This window comes from Cottoperca gobio, chromosome 15 (genome assembly GCF_900634415.1).
Source record: "Cottoperca gobio chromosome 15, fCotGob3.1, whole genome shotgun sequence".
NCBI lineage: Eukaryota > Metazoa > Chordata > Actinopteri > Perciformes > Bovichtidae > Cottoperca > Cottoperca gobio.
In genome coordinates, this window is record NC_041369.1 from 13,351,782 (window position 1) to 13,375,209 (window position 23,428).

The 23,428-nt window shown below is 43.0% G+C and overlaps 2 protein-coding genes across 2 annotated transcripts in view; one reads left to right on the top strand and one right to left on the bottom strand.

Annotated features, from left to right (window-relative positions):
- The window catches only part of slit1a (slit homolog 1a (Drosophila)), an 82,002-nt gene extending 63,932 nt beyond the window's left edge, over window positions 1-18,070 (top strand). Inside the window, 25 exon segments of the mRNA XM_029449425.1 lie at window positions 288-451; window positions 1,424-1,447; window positions 4,226-4,370; window positions 4,507-4,581; window positions 4,667-4,810; window positions 4,924-5,067; window positions 5,161-5,327; window positions 6,080-6,117; window positions 6,119-6,216; window positions 7,540-7,608; window positions 7,691-7,762; window positions 7,861-7,932; window positions 11,726-11,797; window positions 12,966-13,129; window positions 13,219-13,343; window positions 13,460-13,557; window positions 13,641-13,780; window positions 14,390-14,483; window positions 14,603-14,740; window positions 14,834-15,062; window positions 15,176-15,306; window positions 15,423-15,577; window positions 16,570-16,858; window positions 17,365-17,576; window positions 17,832-18,070. Of these exon segments, the coding sequence (XP_029305285.1) occupies window positions 288-451; window positions 1,424-1,447; window positions 4,226-4,370; window positions 4,507-4,581; window positions 4,667-4,810; window positions 4,924-5,067; window positions 5,161-5,327; window positions 6,080-6,117; window positions 6,119-6,216; window positions 7,540-7,608; window positions 7,691-7,762; window positions 7,861-7,932; window positions 11,726-11,797; window positions 12,966-13,129; window positions 13,219-13,343; window positions 13,460-13,557; window positions 13,641-13,780; window positions 14,390-14,483; window positions 14,603-14,740; window positions 14,834-15,062; window positions 15,176-15,306; window positions 15,423-15,577; window positions 16,570-16,858; window positions 17,365-17,576; window positions 17,832-18,070 (3,298 nt within the window).
- LOC115019810 (ligand-dependent corepressor-like) overlaps window positions 11,860-23,428 on the bottom strand; it is a 38,505-nt gene continuing 26,936 nt past the window's right edge. The window contains exon 8 of the transcript XR_003833502.1: window positions 11,860-11,893. The gene's annotated coding sequence lies outside the window, so the exon portion shown is untranslated. The remainder of the gene's footprint in view (window positions 11,894-23,428) is intronic.

Consider the following 23,428-nt stretch of genomic DNA (forward strand, 5'->3'; position numbering starts at 1 on the left):
ATTTTAGTAACACATTTTGTTCATTGTTGAGTCTGCCCAGAACTTTTACAACATTAAAGTCAAACTATGCCTTTAACATGATAAGACGATGACATCGTGATGTGGTTTGAATTAAAGTCAAATAACAAATATATAAATGCTGATGTCTAAATATAAAAGTATGTTTCTTGTTGACCTTTGGGATACAGTTTTCATGTATGTTTCATTATGTCCCCTTCTCATTCTCTCTTCCCTTTCTTCTTCTCTGATCTTTCACCTTCTCTATGTTTCACCTCTCTGTTCTCCAGTCACCTGGCACAGAACCCATTTATTTGTGACTGTAATCTGAAGTGGCTGGCAGACTACCTGCGCTCCAACCCCATCGAGACCAGCGGCGCCCGCTGTGCCAGCCCTCGCCGACTCGCAAACAAACGTATTGGACAGATCAAGAGCAAGAAGTTCCGCTGCTCTGGTAGGCTGGTGGCTCTCTCCGCTATCATCTCTCTCTCGGGCTCTCTATCTCTCAGACAGGCTTTGTTGTTTTTATTCTACTTGTTTCTCACTATTCTGCTCTTACCTTCTCTCTTTCTCTCCGCTGGGAGTGGTTTTTATCTCTGCATTGTTCTCTCTACCTCATACCACATTCCTGATCATTCCTGGCAAAAGGTTTTATTCCGCCTATCATTTGCTGTGCTGGTGCTCCTCAATCAATATCTCCCCACATGAACTTGGGGCCAAGGAGAGAGGGATCGTTCGCTGTTTCTCCGTTTCCCCTCCATATTACCACAGTCTGGTTTCACATTCAAACCGCAGTGAGCTGAGATCACCAGCCAAGGCTGGTATAAGGGCTAGAGTTTCTGTATGTGCCCACCATTCCTCTGCCCTCTGCCAATCTCAGCCTCCATCTCCCCTTGCCCGCTCACCGCTCTCTGCCTGGCTGACAGGCTCAGGTTTCCTTCACACCCCCTCATCTCCTCACTCCTCTGCACTGCATTAGCCGGGCCTCACCATCCCCACTCCCTCCACCCTCTGCCCACTGTTGTGTTTATGCACTGTGCTACGCTGTCTGGCACTCTGCACTGCTGAGGTTTCACACTTCTTTATAGCCTCATTTGTTTGGCTAGACCTGCTGAAGAAGGGAGTCCATGTGTTTTTCTCTTTCCCTTTTTTTTTGTCTTTTTCCTTCTTTCTTTTTTCTTTCTTTCTCATTGTCTCCCTCTTTCCCTCATCTCACTCTTCCTTAGCAACAGCCAAATATTTACCACAATTTAACATTGTTACTAGTTCCTCCACATTGCCACGCACAGAGACAGTCCTAGGCTTCTCTGTTTAAATGTCATATACCCTGTGTTGTCATATATAGGCATTATATATGACTGTTCTGAAGCATGCAGGCCAGACTGGTCTCACTGACATCCGTCCCTCTTTCTTTTCTCCATCACAGCCAAAGAGCAGTACTTCATCCCAGGTGAGTGCTTGTAAATGTTCACACCTATCATTGTCTTCCTCTTTTCTTTAATTATCCACCTCTAGCGGCATCATTCTTTCCATTACGTACTGTTCATTTAAATAACATTCTTCCACAGGTTAAAGGATACTTTCAGTTTATTACAACTTGGGTCTATTTTCCGCAGTTTTGCCATCATTCCTTTTGGCAATTATAACATTTCATTTGCCAAATGGATTGCTGTGAGGTGGGAACATGGCGACATTGAAAAAGACTGGGAAAGAAACAAAAGCATTCACAGGGTAGCCAAAATAATAAGGAAGACAAAACAAAAGGCAAAATGATAACCCTTATCTGCCTCTTGTTTACTTCTATCACAGTTTACGAACCCACTTCCTAGTTCTACCAACCATACTCACCATAGTAACGTGTACAATGATGTGTACAATTATTTCTGGTGCACTCCCTCTTCAGTTTTTTTTTAAGTTCTTAAAATAATTGCAAAACTATGAAAGATCTAAGTTGTAATAAACCAGAGTCATCCTTTAATGTGAAGGATGGTATGTTGCACAGAGGAAATGATCTGCACAGAAAAGACTCTAAAAATTAGTTGAAATGTGCGTGCTGGTGGCAGTGGCACTTTTGGTATTTATACAAATGAGAGCAGCTAATTGGGCCTATGAGTGACTGGACCCATGCGTGCATCTTAATGGGATATACGCGTGAGAGCGTCTGCTTCTCTTCAGCTTTGTTTTCCTAACAGTCTCAGCAGATAGAGTCAAAAGGAAGTGGCTCTTTGCTTTGGCATAAGCACAGACAGTCACTCACCAAGAGGGGCAGAAAAGGAGGGAGGGAGAGAAGGACAGAGGGGAAGGAAAGTGTGTCCTTTCTATCAGTAAATGCTAAAGAAAATAAAGCCCACCAGAGGACCCAGATTCCTATCAGCGGATGTTTCCGGACCTCTTAACAAGAGCACTTCCAAGAAAATAACTAGGAGGAGCAGTGGTGTGTGTCGAACTGTGTGAGAGAGTGTGTGTGTGTGTGTGTGTGTGTGTGTGTGTGTGTGTGTGTGTGTGTGTGTGTGTGTGTGTGTGTGTGTGTGTGTTGAGCTGAGATAAAGCTCTACGCTGGCTTAGAGAACAAATGGGAGTACTATGTAAGCAGAAGGAAGATCAAAGCCTAATGTGATTAATGAGAATTTTACCTCCCTGAATGATAACAATAAAAGCCTTCACAATACACACACACGCACTCAACACTCACATCACAGACAGCACGGGAATTCCATAATGCATGGATAATGAGGAACCAAGCTGCAGGGAATTGTGAGAACTTCTACAACTCCAGCGATGAGTCATTTTGTGCCTCAGAGAGGGAAAAACCTCATCAGTCTCCTCCTGCGTTTTCTCCAGTTTTGTTGAAATCTGCTGACGGTAAAAGTGTTGCCACCACGCACTTGTGACAATGACGATGACTCAGGCTCGTCACGAATCTCCCCCGGCTCCATTACATCCTCAAGATCAAAGCGCTGACTTGTACTTTCATTGCTTCCTCTGTAGCAGGAAATGCCTTTTCCTGTTGTCTGGCCTGGCGAGGGAAAGTTTGTTAATGACCTGCATTAGTGTGACTATCTGCGCCCTCCACTGAGCCACTCAGAAGTGACACAGCTTCAGAAAAAGTCTTTGCACGAGTAGCCAGAGGAAGTTGTTTCTGTGAATGCAGATTCCCTCTTTTGCTGTCCAACCGTATTCTAATAAATTCAACGATGAGGGTTTGGGGTTAGGTTATGGTTTATTTTTGATACCCAACTGTAGGATTGTGTCCTGGTTGTTTGAGGTTTTTCCTGCACATGATTGTGGTCTGGGTACCCGACGGCGTCCCGCTGACGTCATCTCCAAACTTCAGGCGCACCGATGTGAGCATGCAAAAAGAGAACAGGACACAAAAGGATACCCTGACAGAAAACACTGGGCTGTTCCCTCTAAATGGAACATATGCTCACACATAAGCTCTACACGCAAATATATACATAGACACGGAGACACAATACACAAACTCAGACACACACACACATTGTTCTAAGTGGCTCCCAGTGCTTCTCCATTATTGAGCAGCCATGATGTAACTGGCAGCACGCTTTTTGGCACGTAACGTCTATTCATAGACAGAGGAGGTGCAGGGAAACGTCCCACATTCCCCATGCTGCCTCCTTCTTGCCCTTCCTCTATCAGGACAGAAGTCTCTCTGCCCCCTCTGCCACTCACCTTTCATTTCTCTCTCGTCTGTCTTCTTTTACATCTCTCTTACTTTTCTTCCCTGCATGCATTTATGTCTCTCATGCCCTCCTTTCCTCCCTCTCCTCTCTTTGGACTCGACCTGTCTATGCACGCTTCCTGTGCTCTCTCTTGGGTGCTCTGCTTCACTAAAGCTGGCAGTCCAAATCCTCTCTGGCATCCCTATCTCAATCTCCCCTGCTACTGTTCTTTTCACCCCACTGCTCCCACTCTATCACCTCTCTAAAATAACCCACCCTCGCCCCTACCCTTCCATCTCCTCGCCCTCACCCATTCATCTCCGGCCTATGATTAGTAGGAGAGCCGCAGGATGTTTTTGAGCGTGCCTAAGGTTAAAGATTTGTTGGGGAAGTTGCCTTTTAGTTGACAACAGGACAAAGTACTGACATTCAGCTATGGAGTGAGCGGGGACGTGACTAAGAGCATCATGGGAAAGTGAGGCGCTTGTCTTGGTATAGGGAAGAGGCTGATGTTATTTTGTGTGTTTGCAATTGTTCCTGTGCAGGTACAGAGGACACCCGCCTGAATAATGCCTGTAACAGTGATCCAGTGTGTCCTCCCAAGTGCCGCTGCGAGTCGAACGTAGTGGACTGCTCCAACCTGAAGCTCACCAAGATCCCTGAGCACATCCCTTCATCCACCTCTGAACTGTAAGGAACCAGGAAACAAGGCTATTGTACACTGTTGTGGACTAAGCTCATTCAAAAACTCACACTGAATATTTGATTGTAACTTTACATTTGAATTTATTGGTAGAGTTAAAGTTCTTCAACTCTTTCTCTCTAGCCGTCTTAACAACAATGAGATCACCGCTCTGGAGGCAACGGGAGTTTTTAAAAGCCTTTCCCAGCTGAAGAAAATGTAAGTGAATATTATTATAATTCTTTTAACTTTACCTCACAATAGTCATCACTTACTTCTCTGACATGCTTTTTTCCTTTCACAGTAACCTCAGCAACAACAAAATCACAGAGATTGAAGATGGGTCATTTGAAGGTGCGTCATCCGTCAATGAGCTTCACCTCACAGCCAATCAGATCGACTCGGTCCGAAGCGGGATGTTCCGTGGCCTTGAGGGGCTGCGTATGCTGTAAGTGATGCACTAACACATGCAATCACACACTCAGGCGTGTTGTATCTCTAAATTCAAGATAATATTTCAGATTTTTTAGTCTGACGTTTTTGGATTTCTTTCCTCTTTAGGATGCTGAGGAACAACAAGATCAGCTGTGTCCATAACGACAGTTTCACTGGGTTGCACAACGTCCGCCTTCTGTCTCTGTACGACAACCAGCTGACCACAATCACTCCTGGAGCCTTCGACACTCTGCAGACTCTCTCCACCCTGTGAGGCCCTGGCATGCACACAACCCTCCCTTTAATCGTGCATTTTAATGTTTCAACGCTCTTACAAACTCTGTTACGCTCACTTTCTCCCAGTAACCTCTTGGCCAACTCCTTCAACTGTGACTGCCGGCTGGGCTGGCTCGGCGATTGGCTGAGGACTAGGAAGATTGTGACCGGTAACCCTCGCTGCCAGCGTCCTGCCTTCCTGAAGGAGATCCCTTTGCAGGATGTGGCTCTGCCTGACTTCCGCTGTGAAGAGGGTAGGTGGTGCCAAGACACACAACTAACTGCCTATCAGGATTTGTGTCTCTTTCTGTATGTCCTTATTTAGACCGTATCTGAACTGTTGTTGCAGCCTCTCTACTTTAAATGAAGTAATCTGTCTCTGTGAATGGAGATAAACATCTTCAATATAGCAGATGACCTCCACTATGTGTGGAACTAACCTGTCTGGGTCTGACTGATGAAGATTTCAATGTTGCACTCTGCTCCATAATACATTATGAACAAGAGCTGCTTAAAGTGTCTGAGATCATCTTAAATAATGACCGCTATTTTGCGACTCTTTTGTTTACTTTATAGATTGCTACTCAGCAGTTCCTAAGCTGCTGGTCGATGCCAGGCTGAGTGGAGCTATTGAGCTGTTTGCCTTATTGACCAGTCAGCCTATTTGCACCTGAATGAATGTTAGACTTGTCTTCGGGCCTCAGGCAGCTTCCATTCTTTGCTCTTGTTGATCGATATTACATTAGCGAGGCTCCTCTCCCTCTGTCCTATTTTACTTTTCACTATTGTCACTTCCTCTTTTATCATTATCTCAATGCCTCACTATCGGCTTGAAGGATTATACTGTTTTTTTCCACTGTCTTGCTTTATGTTTGCTTTGTCCTCTACTCTTTATTTTGCCAGGGACTACTTATTTTGGATGTCCTCCATGTCTCTCCTACCCTCCTGGTCATTCCTCCTCCTTTCTTCCTCTCTGGTATCTGAATCTCCTCTGTTTTTTTCCCAGGCCAAGAAGAGGTGTCAAGCTGTGTGCCCAGACCTCAAGTGTCCCAGTGAATGTACTTGCATGGAGACTGTGGTGCGCTGTAGTAACAAGCACCTCCACACACTGCCCAAAGGCATCCCCAGAAACGTGACTGAACTGTGAGTACTTTGACATTAATTATGCCAATTGCATGCATATCTTATCAGTTTGAGTTCCAAGTATTTTTGTTCTGGCTTTGATGGAGGCAGGTCTGGAAAGGAGAAAAAAGGTAGGGAGGAGTTTAGAAGGTATAAAAGAGATAAGAATTAGTGAAAACAGGGAAGGCAAAGAAGACAGATCTCATCATTTGGAGAAGGGGAAAGGAGTCAATAATCCCTGCAGATATTCTCTCAGACATTCTTCTTCTGTGTTCCCTGCAGCCCTCAGGGCTAGCACTGATGTCACTCTCGCACTCAGAGCCAAGGATCAGAGTCTGTGTGTGTGTGTGTGTGTGTGTGTGTGTGTGTGTGTGTGTGTGTGTGTGTGTGTGTGTGTGTGTGTGTGTGTGTCTGTGTGTGTGTGTGCATATTTGTGTGAGGGCCAAAAGCCTGTCCACAGGAGCATAGGGGAGCAAGAGGACATTTTAATGAGCAGTTTTCAATGGAAAGGGGAGGGAATGGAATAGGTCTGGAACTTTCCAATACTGCTTCAAGTGGTTCAGACTAACACACACACACACACACACACACACACACACACACAGACACACACACACACACACACACACACACACACACACACACACACACACACACACACACACACACACACACAGATGCGCACACACGCTGTGAAAGCCTTAAGGCCTGTCATTGTCCCAGCAGGTGTGACCAGGTGTGCCCCTCTGTTGTGGGCTTTCATCTATTCATCTGGAGAGTTTGCTACTCCATCATTATCCCAAGTGTCCTCTGCACCGTCATTACCTATCATTACCTCTGAACCCAAAGGCCCCCCTAACTAACCAGCAACTCACCCCCGCCCTTCCCGTCCAAAGTGCAGTCAACAAAAATAGCAGGAGAAAGCCCCTGCAGCTCCGCTCAGAGGGACCAGGACCCTAAATAAGCCATTTATCAAGGTGACAGCCCTCTGGTAGCACTTTATGTTGGCAGTCAGCAGGGTGGTTGCATCCCTGCAGGCATGATGTCAACTGTGGGGGCTTGTAAATACATCAGTATGTTAACACACACATGCACGAACACACACGCAAGTATTTGTACCTCAGTCAGAAAGTGATGTGCTGGGTCACATTCAGGGAATGGTGCTAAACAGACAAAAATGTCACTTAATGTAATAAGTTTGTGTGAGACACATAATGTTGAGTCAAAATATTTGAAAGAAAAGTAATTGAAAGACTATTCAAATCTGCTGTTTGGTGTAAAATGAGAATGGATAATTGTCTGTCTTCTGACTCATTACTGAGCTGTTTATGTCTCTGTGTTCAGGTATCTGGATGGAAACCAGTTTAGTGTTTTGCCAAAGGAACTGTCTACGTTCAAATACCTACAGCTGGTGTAAGTATTTGTCTGGCTGCCTCCTCTGTCTCACTGTGCACATCAACATAGTGAACTTGTGCCTTTTTAATGATCCTTTCAGTGACCTGAGCAACAACAAGATCAACTCTCTGACCAACTCGTCCTTCGCTAACATGAGCCAACTCACCACTCTGTAAGTCCAGCCTCAGCCAAGAGCTAGTCGGTGCTGACAGTATGATGGAAACAGATGCATTTTATATACATGCATATGTAATTATTTTTACATTACAGAATCCTGAGCTACAACTCATTGCGTTGTATCCCCAAAATGGCCTTCAGTGGACTGCGCTCTCTCAGACTGCTGTGAGTTTATTTTGTATATCTTCAATGCATACAGATGTATGTGTGTTCATCTTTGTGTGTCTTTCTAGTGTTAGGATTAGGTTAAAATCCTATTTTTAATTCATAATGTATCTTGCCAGTTGTACTAGATGCAAATCAAATGTTTGAACTTTGTTGTCACATAATTACAAGACAATGCTCAAAAACAGCATCTGAATTTGAGACAGTTGAAGTTATTTTGAAAGAGGTGTTCTAAAACAAGAGAAGCCTCACTTTCCGACTAAATGAGGAATTAAAGAGGATATTTTTGCAGCTTGCACTGACTACAGAGGCGGTGCAGCAGATGCTGAGAATCTTTGATTTTCTCCAGAGGACTGAAACACAGTCTAAACAGTTATGACAGCTTTTGAATTTACGCACACGCACACACACACACACGCACACACACACAAGCACACACACGCACATGCACACACGCACACACACGCACGCACACACACAACCTCCGACCTATTTTCTCTGTTCAAATGGCAGCCATGGGGGCAGCAGCAGCGTTGTTGCAGCTCCTAATCATGCCCACAGCTCATCTTTAGACATCTTCCCCGTCTGCCTGCTCACCTCTAAACGCCCCAAGCTCATCACCGCGTCACCGTCAGGGCCAAACACGGGCCTCCATAACCCACTGTAAAAAATCACTCTGACACTGATTAGCAGCGAAAGTTTGGCCCGCTAACCATAATGGTTTTGACTCTGCCTCCGGGCTTTTATGAAGTTATGAGGTCTTTGATTGTGCCCTCTCAGTGACCATGGGCTCCCCGTAGTTGAATCAGTCTGCTAAATAACTAAGATGTAGAATATAAATACGTTCGACAGATAAATGACGAAACCAAAACCAACCATTGGACCATGCATCCAAAGATACAGCAGCTGGATGCCACACACTTTAACTCAAATGTACAGTTTAGTTCTGCAAGGGAGAAACACAGACCAGGCCCAGCGGCACTCGTTATGAGATTGTGTGTGTGTGTGTGTGTGTGTGTGTGTGTGTGTGTGTGTGTGTGTGTGTGTGTGTGTGTGTGTGTGTGTGTGTGTGTGTGTGTGTGTGTGTGCATAGTTTATATGTTTGTCATCTACTGGCTTGGTGCCCGTTAGTTTGTGTGTGGGAGTAGACTTATCGGCCTTCCATGTGTGCTCATAGCAGGCACACTTTTTACTACTGACAACAAAGCTTCAACAAAGCCTCTTTTTACGGCGGGATTCGACTAAAGTCCCGATCATTACGAGGCACAAAGCGTAAGAGCCCTTTTAGCGTGGAATGAGAGTGAAGCTCGACCATCATTAGCTGATGCCGCCTTGCTAGCCCGGGCGCGTTGCTTTGATCTCTAATGAAGCTGCGTCCGTTATTTCTGCTCTTACTCACTCACGCCACCTTCACTTTTAAAATATTGACGCCATGTGAGGCCCTCCCCTCAACGCCACCCGCCCCACACACACCACATAGGCTCAGAACTATATACAAGCTCACATATACGCACAGACTGTCTGGACTACCTTATTGTCTCAGTCAGACGGGACTCCAAATGAAGCAGAAAACTTTGATGTCTTTACTGCTCGTGTGATCAATCATAAGCCTCCCATTAAATGTCAATTGGTGCCATGGCTTTTTTTTTTACGGCAAGGCTGTGTGGGTACAACAAAACTCAAGCGACAATGAGCTCCTTTTAATGATTTCAACCGAGTTCAAAGTTCAAAGTTGGAAGCTTCATAGAAAAACCACAGTGAGATGCAAAAGCCGGCTACGAACGGGACACACGCATGTGCACTCACACACACTGAGGTGCCAAAGTCTTTATAAAGCTGCACCTTTGGCTTTACAGAGCAGTAAAGAGGAGAAGACTCATTAACGCTCATGGCTTCAAACAGACCAGTGGTCTGAGCCTGGCATGGCTGTGGTGGTGTGGTGTGGTGCAAGTGTACATATGTGTGTGCGCGTGTGTGTATGATGGTTGTGGTTTGAGCTGCAGATTAATAAACTGCTAATTGGCCTGCTGGGTATTAGGTGTGAGGTGAGTGAGCTGAGACAGCGCTAGGGTGTGGCTCGCCAGGGCTTGGGTGGGAGGCTGTGAGAATAGAAAGTGATATGAAAGAGTGTGATAAAGGAAAAGAAAGCAAAAGCCTGCAACGAATGAAATAAAAAAACGGCATATTCTTAAAATTGCGGTTGGATGCAGCGCTGTGAGGAAATGCCAGTATCACATGATCCTCAAAACACATAGCTCAGAGGACTCACAGAATCACAAAAACATTATTAACTGGTTGCAGGTGAACAATCCTGTGTGAACATTTTGAACAGTTGGACAGCCTGTGCAGCGTCTTTTTAGTCGTAAACCATTTTGCCTGTCCAGAAACATCAAATACAAATCCATTTTTGTGGATTGTGCCAGGTTAGAGACAGATTGACATAGGAAGGATGTAGTGATCAAATGATATACAGCTGTAGAAAAGAAAAGTAAAAAAAAAAAACAGAGACAGACAGAGAGAATGCTAGCAGGAGAGCGGCTCAGGTTTCTTCCTAGAGACTCCCTGGCTCCTTTCTCCCATGAGATCTCTGCCTAGCTGGCACACTGCTGTTGGCTTCATGCCCCCAGTATCCTACCACAACCCAACTACTCGCTCTACACTAATAAGCATTCTTCCCTGCACACAGGCCAATTAACTTGTTGTCTCAGACGGTTACATTGTATATTTTCCCTTTCGTACTCGAGCATGGCTCTGCATCCTTACATTGACCAGCTTCGCTCTCCGTATCCTTTCCCCTGACTCGTCCACAGCTTAGCGGTAATTCACAGATCAAACAAAGAAGGAAGTAGGGTTTCAATGTCTGTTTATACATCACTTCTCATCATCCAGGCACAGAGAGCAGATGTGTCGTGTGTTGGTGCTGCAGACTGAGCTGCGGTAACATTAGCGTGTGGTCAGCTGAGGGTTGGAGGTGGTAATGACCCTGCGGATTACAGCAGCCATCAGTCATCTGGCCATTAAGCCATATTGGCTTGTCACCCTAGGTAGTAGTCAGAGAACAGCAATAGTATACATAATAGTTTATACGCATACAAACATTTATATACATGCATGTGCTCAAATATGCAAGCACATAGATATACGTGTACATCTACACACTAATGTTTTTCACTGTCCTGCATGTGTTGCAACTCTGTTACCCCCTCCCTCTGTACCCTTGTTGGCCCTGCCAGCCAGACGCACATAGAAACTTGACTCCAGTCTTTTACAGACGCACAGAGCCTCACATCTCTGCCAGCAGAATGACATACCCATTACTACCACCCAACACAACGCTGACAATATGTGTTGGTATTTTCTCTTCTGTTTCGTCTGAAAACAAATGATGATATGCAGTAGTAGGACTGCAACTAACATTATCATTATCGATTAATATGACAATTACCCTTGATTAATCCTTTTGTCTATAAAATGTCAGAATATTGGGAAATAGCCGATCACAGTCTCCAACATGACGTTTTCAAATGGCTGACCAACAGTTAGAAAATTCAATATTTGATCATAGAAGAAAACCAGCAAACCCTCACACTTCAGAAATGTTTGCAAATGTTTTGTTACTCAAATTGTTACTAAATAGTTAATTTTCTGTCAATCGAATAATCTTTAAGTCATCAAATCATTTCAGGTTTAATAGTACAACAGAAAAGTTGCACAAAATATATATTTTTTTCCTATGATGAAACATGTTCTCTTTTTTTATCATCTTCTTCCTCCATCCTCCATCACTCTTCAGGTCTCTCCATGGCAACGAGATCTCAGAGCTTCCTGATGGCATCTTCAGCGATGTCGCCTCACTGTCACACTTGTAAGTAGTGACACACACACACACACACACACACACACACACACACACACACACACACACACACACACACACACACACACACACACACACACACACCTGTATGCCCCAATGGCAGCCGTGATGCCGTCTGCACTTACCACTGAGTTTGTGAAGTCTACACACATGTACACACTCATACAGACTCACAGGGGGTTTGGCCAGACAGCCGGGGAGCGTGGCTCACAGTGGCCTGTCTGTAGTCCTCTTTGGTGGGCTTCGCATGAGCCAGGCCCTCCCTTAATCAGCCGCAGTCCTGTGGTTAAAGAAACACACAGACCCCTATACTGTCTCATCTCCCTGTGACATCCCTGACACACACACACGTTCACTAACACACACGCACAAGTTCTCCATGGTCTGTGGACTTTAGTGTTTGTTTTTGTATGTCTGTAATTTTGTGTGTGGTGTGTAGCCGTGTGATTGTGCATGTACTCATGGACATGTGTAAAACGACACAGAAGTATCTTTGCAGTGTGCCCTCTGCCATCCAGCCTAGATATTCACATCGTCCCTCGAGAGTCACTGATCAATAGAACTATCAGTGTCAGAGTAAGAAGGGAGGATAGAGAGAACTAAACAAAGACATTTTTAGGAGGGCAGTACAGGAGTCAAGGCTGCATGAAAACGGGGTGAAGGGAGGGATGGAGGGCAGCCATTGATCCACAGTCACAGTCAAGTGGCTTTCATGTTAGCAGATGTCAGGTGTCAGCTATTGGCCCGGCCTGAAAGATGAGCCTGTGTTCCACCGTAATGGAACAGCATCGATTCAGGAGTGTTTGTGCATCTAGCGGGAGGACAGAGCAGCATTGATTCACGACCACCATGACAGAAGTGGTTAAGAGTGCCTTCTGTTAGCACCTTTGCCTATAATTGAGAAGCCTCCCACTAGATGATGTATGGCACAGAGTGGCATTGAGCATTACACTTTAAATCTGTTTTATTCTTAGAGAAGCGGTGCTTTAGTTGTTTAGTACATTAAGTTGAGTTGGTTTGTTTTAAGCTAGGGTGTAGAGACACCTGCTGGTCATAGAGTGCATTACAGGATTGACATGTTGGGAGGTTGAAAAATACAACACAGCCAAACTACCTTATCAACCCATTAATACGTTTGCTTTCTCTGTTCTATTAGGGCAATTGGTGCCAACCCATTGCACTGTGACTGTCGCCTGCGCTGGCTATCCGACTGGGTGAAGACTAGCTACAAAGAGCCAGGCATCGCCCGATGTGCTGGCCCACTGGGCATGGAGGGCAAACTGCTGCTCACCACACCTGCAAAGAAGTTTGAATGTACAGGTGCGTCATCTTGATGTACATGAAGATATAACGTAAGCAGCACTAGTATCTATATGAAATTAATTTTTAACCGTCTGGCATTTCTTTAGGTGATGTGGACACTACAGTGATGGTCAAGTGTAACCCTTGTCTGTCCAGTCCATGTCTGAACCAAGGCATCTGTCACAGTGACATGGCGGAGATCTACCGATGCAGCTGTCCTCCAGGATTCAAGGTCAGAGCTACACAATGCTACCACCTATTCGTGGAGATCCTTGTTGTATTGCAGGTCCTGCAGTATGTATAATGTTTATCAAGAAAAATTAACATTATCTCTGTTTTCTGTCTCAGGGCAAGAACTGTGAGACGGCTCTGAACGCCTGTGTGAGTAACCCATGTGCCAACGGGGGAACCTGCCAAGTGAATGAGGATAAGGAGGGAGAATACAGGTGAGAAAGGCGAGCATCGTAATCTTATTTATCTCACAAGAAACTTTACACAATGACGTAATGAGTGTGTACATGTTTCACAGTTGCACATGTCCACTGGGCTTTGAGGGTCCCATTTGCCAAACCAACATTGACGACTGCGAGTACAACGACTGTGAGAACGCAGCCACCTGCCTCGATGGAGTCAACAACTACACTTGTTTTTGTCCCCCCTACTACACAGGTTAGTGCATGCAGCGCAGACTCAAAAAGCAACTGCACTGCCAAAAATCCCCCCCGTACAAACAAGATAATTATTTTGTAAATGAGATAAGTTTGGTTTAAAACAAAAATAAACTGCCAGTAGATAAAGATTTCTTGAAATAAGTCATAAAAAACAAGCACACATTTTGACCTTAAAAGTAATAAAAAAAAAAAAATGAGTAATTCAAGATGAATATTCTTCAAACTAGATTTTTCTACACCACTAAGTGGTTATTAAGTTATTAAAACGTGCATTATTCAGCTTCTTTATAGGTAAAAAATAAATATAATACATATTTTTTGTGTTGTTTTTGTCTTACTCTTGTTTTAAACTGATTTTTTAAATAAGCAAAGCCATCTAGTTCTTTCAATACAGCCATGCAATCTACTTTTCAGTTGTGCTTCTCATCTAGTTGAAAGATTGAATTGATTGAATATGTTCCTAGAAAAATATAAAGCAATTGCAAGATGATTTATCTTAGATTTCTTTCTTTTTTTAAAGAGATTACATTACTGCATGACTTTCTTGTTTTGCAGGATGGTTTCTTTCTCTGTGTTCATACTTTTTTTAATACGTGTTTCTTTGTAGGGGAGATGTGCGAAGAAATGGAGGATGTGTGTGTCCCTGGACGGAGCCCCTGCCAACATCAGTCTACCTGCCTCATCACCTCCGCTGGACCCAAGTAAGTGTTTGCTACCAACGTCAGATACAACAAAAAATGATGACGCCATATATTGAAAAATAGACAGACTAGGAGGTATCTTTGTCCTTTGATTCCAGTATTATGTTTGTGTATTGCAGGTGTGTGTGCTCTCCTGGTTATGTTGGTGATGACTGCAGTGTAGACTATAATGACTGTGAGGAGCATCGTTGCCAGAATGGAGCTCAGTGTGTGGATGAGCTAAATGGATACTCCTGCGTCTGTCCTGAAGGATACAAGTGAGAAAAGAACACATTTAACACAGGCTTTAATTTGGCTACATAGTTTTATCAGATTCACTAACACCATACTTCCTCTCTTTCTGTCTATAGTGGTCAGTTGTGTGAGGTTCCCCCATCTCCACTGTCCCTGTGTGAGCTGGCCGACTGCCAGAACAACGCCCCGTGTGTGGAGCGAGGTGGGCGTGCCCTCTGTCAGTGTCCACCAGAGTTTGGGGGGCCACGCTGCGAGAAGCTGGTCAGCGTCAACTTCATTGACAGAGACTCTTACCTGCTGCTCTCTGACCTCAAGAACTGGCCACAAGCTAACATCACCTTACAGGTATCCACAGAAGGTGTTAGTGTGGGAACATTTCTATGATTTCTGTGTGATGATGCTGCCTTTCTGAAACCTGAATAATTCAAACACCCATTGCAAACATTTTCTCTCTGTAGGTGTCAACAGCAGAGGATAATGGCATCCTGCTGTATAATGGAGAAGATGATCATATTGCTGTGGAGCTCTACCAAGGTCATGTCAAGGTCAGCTATGACCCCGGCAGCCAGCCAGGCCATGCCATCTACAGGTAAGTTGCCTTTGAAAGACTGAAGGTTACTGTCGCTGTAAACTGACGTGATCTGTGTATGTTTTATTTAGTCTAGTGACTATGTCTTATGTCCAATCTCTGTTTTCCTTTTCCAGTACGGAGACTATCAACGACGGCCAGTTCCACACAGTGGAGCTAGTGACCTTTGACCAGATGGTGAACCTGTCCATTGACGGGGGTCTCCCTACCACAATGGACAGCTTTGGGGCGGTGCGGCCCCTCAACGGGGAGGCTCCACTATACGTGGGGGGTAGGGGCCCTCTCCAGAACACACCTCCCTCCTCTGCAGGCACTCTTAACTACTACACTACTGTCAATCACCACCCTTCCCCCCTCGCTTTGTCACCACTGCAACCAACCCCTCCCCTTAACCATGCAACCCTTCAACCCTGTCCTTCCTCCACCCAAACCCTATTCTCCACTTACACCATTCCCACATTCAGTCATGACTGTGTTTGGTAGGGGCCACACATTAAGTCACAATACATAACTAGCATAGAACTCCCAATACGCCATATGCACACTTTTGTACTGAATAAATAACACATAAAACATAACACATAACTCTCAAAAATGACAGATCATAACCTAATGTGAACATACAATACATCACCTTTTAGTCCAATAGATATATTGTCCTTACAACACATTTCTTTGTGTGTAAAGTACGCCCTCTAGTGATTACCATAAGAACTACCAGACACAGGCTCAACTTCAGATGTGTTCTGTAATTGCATGGCTGTATTAGCACAAAATATAATTGTATTTATTTCTCATGTGTGATTTAGCCTGTCTTGATTTTCATAAAATTCAAATATTTTGATGATTAATTCCAAAAGAAAGCCCTTCCTGAGCCACCTGTCAAGCTATGCAGCCCCAGTTTTGGGGCTGCATAGCTTGACAGGTGGCTCAGGAGTGGCTGCAAATGTGTACAGTGTGTTTTAGTGCTGTGATGTGCCGTACTGTTCTTCATTCATACAACACTACAGGAGACATGTTCCCATACCCTTTTACTGTTCAAGGATGATGTGTCTTGTGGTGCAAATGGAAAATATCAAAGCCAATTAAAAAGAAAATGCATACAATAAATCGACAAATTGTATACGCACTGTTGGGATACCCATGGTTGAAATACCTTCCTCCATTTACACTCATACCAGCCCTGTGTTAGTCGTCTGTTTGTGATCCAAACTAAGCACATCTTCACACCTTCTAACATCTCTTTTCTCTCTCCTCCTCCAGGCATGCCGGTGGATGTACACTCAGGTGCTTTCCGTCTCTGGCAGCTCCAGAACGGTTCCAGTTTCCATGGCTGTATCCAGAACCTGTACATCAACAATGAGCTCCAGGATTTCACCAAGACCCAGATGAAGCCTGGCGTGGTACCGGGCTGCGAGCCCTGCAAGAAGATCTACTGTGTACACGGCATCTGCCAGCCTGACGGGGCTCAGGGACCAGTGTGCCACTGCCAGCCAGGTTGGAGCGGACAGCAATGTAACGAGCCTGTTATCAACCCCTGCCAGGGCAGCAAGTATGTTAGCAAATGAGAGTTCATATTTAAGTAAAAGTACCAATACAACAACACAATGTAAGCAAAAAAATATTTTAACCACCAGGATGTAGAAGTCCAGTTTAAGTAAGAGTTCAGAAGTATCATCAGCAAAATGTACTTAAAGTATCAAAAGCAAAAGTATTAGTTCTGCAGGAAAATAGCTCTTGTGACTTGTATTAAATCATAACATTATTAGATTGTTAATATGCACCAATATGTCATTTTCTATTTCTATTATTTTAGCTTTTTGGGAAATGTCTCCAACAATGTATTGTATTTTAAAAACCCTTTTATGTCAAATCTTAATCTGAGGAGTAATTAATAATGTATAGAGTAAAAAGTAAAGTCTAAAATAGCATACTCTAGTACCAAGTACCTCAGAATGGTGATCATGTACAGTGCTTGAGTAATGGCTCGTGAAACATCAACTTCATTGAATTATTTACTGAGCAAGACATTTGATCAAGAGTATTGTGTCTTACTAGGTGCGTCCACGGAAAGTGCATCCCACTGGACACTCAGTCGTACCGCTGCGAGTGCGTGGAGGGTTACCGCGGTGCCCTGTGTAACCAACAAGGGGAGCTGTTCAACCCCTGCCGTCGCTTGTCCTGCAAACACGGTCGCTGCCAGATCTCAGACACAGGAGATTCCTACTGTCACTGTGAAAGTGGCTACACAGGGGAACTTTGTGACGCAGGTTGGTTTGCTTCAGGGCCAGTCTGTAATACGTAGTATACGCTGACCTTTTTGTGTTTAACATACTTTAATAAATGTTTATTATAAAAAACATGTTTAAGGCGTCGTGACTATTTATGATATTTTCTTATTACATTTTTTGTGACTATGAACTACTATAATATGATTCGTATGTGACTCTTTACTTAAGAATGCATGCTCATACCCTGAATAAGTAATTATATTAATGTCTGTGGGTGTTCTTCCTGCTTTCCAGAGTCTGAATGCCGAGGGGAACCTGTGCGAGACTTCTACCAGGTTCAGCGAGGCTATGCCATCTGCCAGACGACACGCATGGTCTCCTGGGTGGAGTGCTCCGGAGCTTGCGACACGGGGGCCTGCTGCGCCAGCCAGCGAATGAAACGCCGGAAATACACCTTTGAATGCAGCGATGGAACCTCCTTCAGCGAGGAAGTGGAAAAGACCATCAAGTGCGGCTGCGTGGGCTGCATGTAGCACCATTCACTCACATTTCCTGCCGCTGCCGCCGAGCAGAAGATAGAAAGAAAGGAAGGAAGGAAGAGAGAGGACTGGAGGAAAGCGAGCGAGGGAGGGAAAGAAAGAGAGAGAGAGAGAGAGAGAGAGAGAGTATAAAGAATATATATAAAACCTCTATCTATATATTATGGACAACAATGTTTGTAAAATAGGACATTTCCTCCCCTTTCAAGGGTGTGTGACCTACAGTAACACAGAGAAACCAACATCATGAGCAACAATGTAGACGTGACAACAACGGCAACAGAACCATTGTATCTGCAACATTGTTCCAAAGGGGTCCAGAGATTTCAAAGGTGTTGCATTCAGAGTGAGGCATCCCTCTGACCCAAATTACCCAGTGTGAATTCCCCATCCATCTGTGAGGCCTCTGACAGCCTAACCACCATCTACCATCTTTACCTCGTGGAGGCAGTGAGGACAGTGGGGTCCAGCCTGGCTAAGAATGGCAGAAGAGAGGCAGAGAAAGACACAAAGAGAGAAACAGAGGGATGAGAAGTGACTTTGACTTGGCAAAGCTATCTTGAGTTGAGCTTGGCTGGGTTACCTGGACTGGGCTGGATATGGTTTGGGTTGAGTTAAAGTTGTTGTTGGTGTGGTGTAGCAATTTCTCTGAGAGGATACAGTCATCCATCCAAACATGCACATGTAGAAGTGAACAAAGAACAGGTAGGGTTAGAGTGGCACATAATCCAGTGCGGATGTCGTGGCTTCGAGGCCAGGTGGTCTGGCGTCACAGCAGTTTGCTGCGAGGTACTGTATCGTAGAAACTCCATAAAAATAGAGACTGCACTGACTAGCAGCACTGAAAACGACAGTCGTACACCTCACACACGCATGGCATACATACATACACACACAGTCTTAACACTCGTAAAGGTGAGAGGCCTTGTGTGGTAAAACTATCTATTCTGTTCGTACAGCAAACCAATCTGGTGCTGGCAGTGCCCAGTGGTTATCAGTCCCCCAGCATGCATTGCCTCAGGGTTAGGATGATTTGCATAATCCCACCCCCTTTGAGCAAGAGGCTGTTTAGCCCTGCTCCTCTTGATGCCTGCAGTATTAAACTTGTGCAAACTGTTGCATGTGTGGAGAAGAGTTTGCCAACAAATATGTAGAGCTTCTTAATATCATAAATGTTATTACAAAACAAAAGGTTACAGACTCATCTTCTGATTTTTGTTTTGTTCTGTCTAATTTCTCATATTGATTTGTTTTTATTTTTGTTATATTTTGTTATATTTTGTCTCATGATGTAACCTAACCCCTTTAGCCGCCCTCCCCGACCCTCCCCAACAACTCTTTATATAGAAATGCCTAACAGATTCTAATATATATATATTTGTATTTCATTTTGGTATAGTATTTTTCTATGTTAAAGAGTAAGTCTGTTTCTGGAAGCTTGGGACTGGTGGAAAGGCATTCAGTTGGTTCCCTAGGTGTTTTTATTTGTTGATCTCACTTTCTCCAACAAGGTAATTAATTACGTTAATTGACCAAAAATACAGCAGCTGGTTGTATAGGAGCCAGTTTTGGTCTAGAAATATGTTTGATATTGTATATGTTGTCTTCCATGTGAATATTACATCTAATTCATGAGAGTCTGTGCTTGTTTTTATTTATTTTATCTAAAGGCGTTTCCTGTAGAAAGTGAAAGGCATAAATGTTGCTGACTTTCAAATATTTTAAAAAATTTTAAAAAGATGAAAAAAGGTAAAATAATGAATAAAAATAGCATAAAAATCTGTAAGGTATTTGTAACATCACTTAATAGCGAGTTACGGCAGTGTTTTTCCTCCTCTCTGGCTCAGACATTCCTTAATCGCTGCAGGGGCTGGAGAGGTCAGAGCTGGGATTAAGAGATGTCCCCCTCAAATGTACCTTGTAATTACCATATCACACTTAAAGGCTTCTGATTGTTTTCATGTTCATTTTGTTGAAGTGTTGGGTTGTATTTCTATCATTTTAATTTGAGAGATGTTTGCCATAGAGGTGTTTTTAGTTCAACAGAGTTAAAGTAGTCAAGCTCAACTGATCATAAGCTGCTGTCAAGCCAGAAAAAATAGGATGAAATTGCTTCTGAGGACAATGATCATGTTAAGGTATATCATCCTAGATCTGTCTGAATAGGCAACTGTGTGAAGCATTACATGCCTACTACTGACAGATCATAAATGAGAAAGGCGTGGACATTTCAATGTGTCAGTTCTGACTGGCTATCCACACAAAAAAAGAATAAATGGTGCCAATTACAGTGAACACAACAGTCATACCTGAATGTATAAATGTGTATAGATAAATATGACCTATGCTTATTCATGAAGTGGTAACTTTTAGCTGTTATTTAGTTTCCAATGTAAGATATAGAAATCACATACTGTTCAATAAGTGACAGTCCATCAGGATGGTTTAAGGCATTGTCCTCCCTGCAGATTGGGATTGTGTTTATCCATTTTGCTGATCTAAATGTTAAAAGTCTCTTTATAGTGTGAAAGGCTGCAGAGCCCGATCTCAGCTCGGTACAATGCACACAGAGCTCCTATTCCATGTTAACTTTGTTTTACATGCGGTTGATGTGATCCCAGTGGTGTACAATAACATTAAAAGAAGATCTCATAAAGGATACTGATGAACAGTCACTGTAACTCTTAGGCTGCGTGCCTCGTAAAGGTGCATATTTAGTCGAATGTGGCTTTCTTTTCATGTCTCCTTTCCTTTCTCTGCACTGATCTGTACTGGACTGGTGCGTTCAACTTCCTGGTAGACATCTTAGTGGTGCTTGTGCTATATTGAGATGTAATTCAGTTATCTGGTCACATTACCAGAAACACAGATTTTTCATTCTATGAACTATATACATAAATATGTTATTGTTAACGACACAATGTCTCTGTTGTATTGAACTGGTGCAAAAACTTAAGAAATATCCCTCGTTGGGTTTTGTCTTTTTGCTTTTCTGTCACAGGATTGATGGTGGGATTAAACTGAAAAAAATCCCAATAATGCTGAATGTATGTAGTGCCACCGACAAAATGTTTACCAAACCTCCACTCTTTTTCATTAATTAAACTTAAATGTGTGTGCTTTTAAGAATGTGTCGTCTTTTTTATTTTACTTAATGTCGTAGTTATTCGACAGATGATAAATCTTTAAAAAGGGCTCAGAGAAAATGGAAATATGGGCAAACTCCTGATGTTAGGTTATCATAGTATATCATTAAGACATTTCATAAAGTCAGAGTATAGTATGTCATTAGAATGGCATTAAAAGGAATTAAAGTCACAACTATAACTATACATAACTATACAACTATGAGCCATAAAAAATGTTAACATGTAGACGTTCAATTTCCAAACATAGTATGTAAAATAAATATAAAAATATAGTAAAGAAAATGTCTACATGTCGTCATGAAAAGGCATAGTATAGTATGGCGTAGAAATATCATAAACAAATCATAGAATTGTATGTTTTTAAAAATGTATGTTTTTTTTATAGTAAGTCACGAACATATCTTCATAAAAATAGGAATAGTATGCCATAAGTCATAGTAATACTTAAAAATAAATAAAAATGCAATACAGTGTTTCATAGAAATTTGTCATAAGAAAGTCATATTATATTATGCCATAAAATTATTTATGTCAAAAGCAAAATGGCATGGCATGTCATAAAGCAAGTCTAAATAAGTATAAAATAAATCTTACAATCCCAGAGGATATAACCATCTCCGATGTCCATCGCGAATACACGTCCACAAATCTGCTTTGGAAAGAAATTCATAAATATATGCTCCTTATAGCTCCAGAACTTGCCTTTTTAAGTTTCTTCAGTATCAAAGTGCTCCAGGGACAGTTGTCTGGACATCATTAGGTATTGCAAACAGAAACCGCTAATTCAGCATACTTTTAATGACAATTTGTCAAAGTGTACACAAACATAGGCTAAAATGAGGCTCAGGTGGCAGCCAAGCGTTAACTGCCTCCATTACAACATTATACTTCCTGTTTACATCGCCCAGTTGTGTGGGGGTGCAGTTATCTTAGTTATGTCTGAGACTTTGAAAACCCTTGCTCTAGCTAACTAAATGGAGGCATACTGTACAGAGAAGCCTAGTATAATATAAGCAGAGTGAAATATCTGTACACACCATATGGGCACACTGTAGAAAGACGCTTTCTTTGGATCAAGAGAGGACGCCACAAAGGGGTCAGCGAACAGTCACTGACCTCAGCTGTCAGTTCAGCTCAGCGGCTACAAATCACATGTGTGTTTATCTCAATAAGAAGAGTAAATGTTTAAGTGGTTAAAAGAAAAAGCGATTTAATTCTGTTGACGTCACAGTTTTAGTTGGATACACAACTTTTGCATTTCGCCATTAAAAGGTGAATGAATCACCAATTTCTTAATGTCATGTTGGTTGTGGTGAGAAGTCGTTGTTCATTCACTCTCTGTTTTGTGACGGAGGCCAACTGTGTATCAATCTGTCCCACAGTGGGAGCTTCCTGTGGTGCTCAGGACGCCTGTGAGCCGTATGGCAGGTCCCCACCATGTGAAATGCTTTCATTGACTACCGCAAGGTCTTTCACAAGCACTGATGCCTCAACTGCATACTTCTCATGAAGGGCGGTAAATATTTGCATGGCAGGGTATTAAGCGGGCAGTATGCTATAAGTGTTTATCGGATCTTTGGACACCGCCTGAAACAGACATTTCAACGAGCAGTGCCGCTTTCACAGTGATTGGCGAGGTGTGTGGAGGCGAGACGGTTGGCAGGGTTTAAACTTTCTGCTCTGCCTCAGACTGAGGCCATCCACAACAAGTATAATAGTTTAAAATGTTAATTTCAAGCATACGGAGCCCTTTAGTTTTCACTTTGCTACTTTGTCTGGTTAGATAACACACTGGTATAAATGAGCCAAGAAACAAAGATAAAATTCCAACATCTTTATATCAACTCCAGCAAAAATACAAAATTCTTAACATAAAGATGTATCATTCTTGGGATTACCACAAATAAAGCAGTTATTTCTTTCTAATATACAAAATCAAAATCTTTAAATAGCAACTGTAAAGAATAAACATGTTCAAGTCTGATATTTGGTGGTCAGTTTTAGATTTGCTAAATGTATTAGCCTACATGGAGTTCTTAAATAACAATAAAAACATGAGACATGTTTTGCATTTACAGATGATTTACCCTCTAAAGAGAAATGAACAACATAAAAGAATAACACTGTGCTAAAAATGAACAATGACAACACACTAATGACATGTACTACTGTGGAAGTTAGGAAACTTCACATTATGAGAACA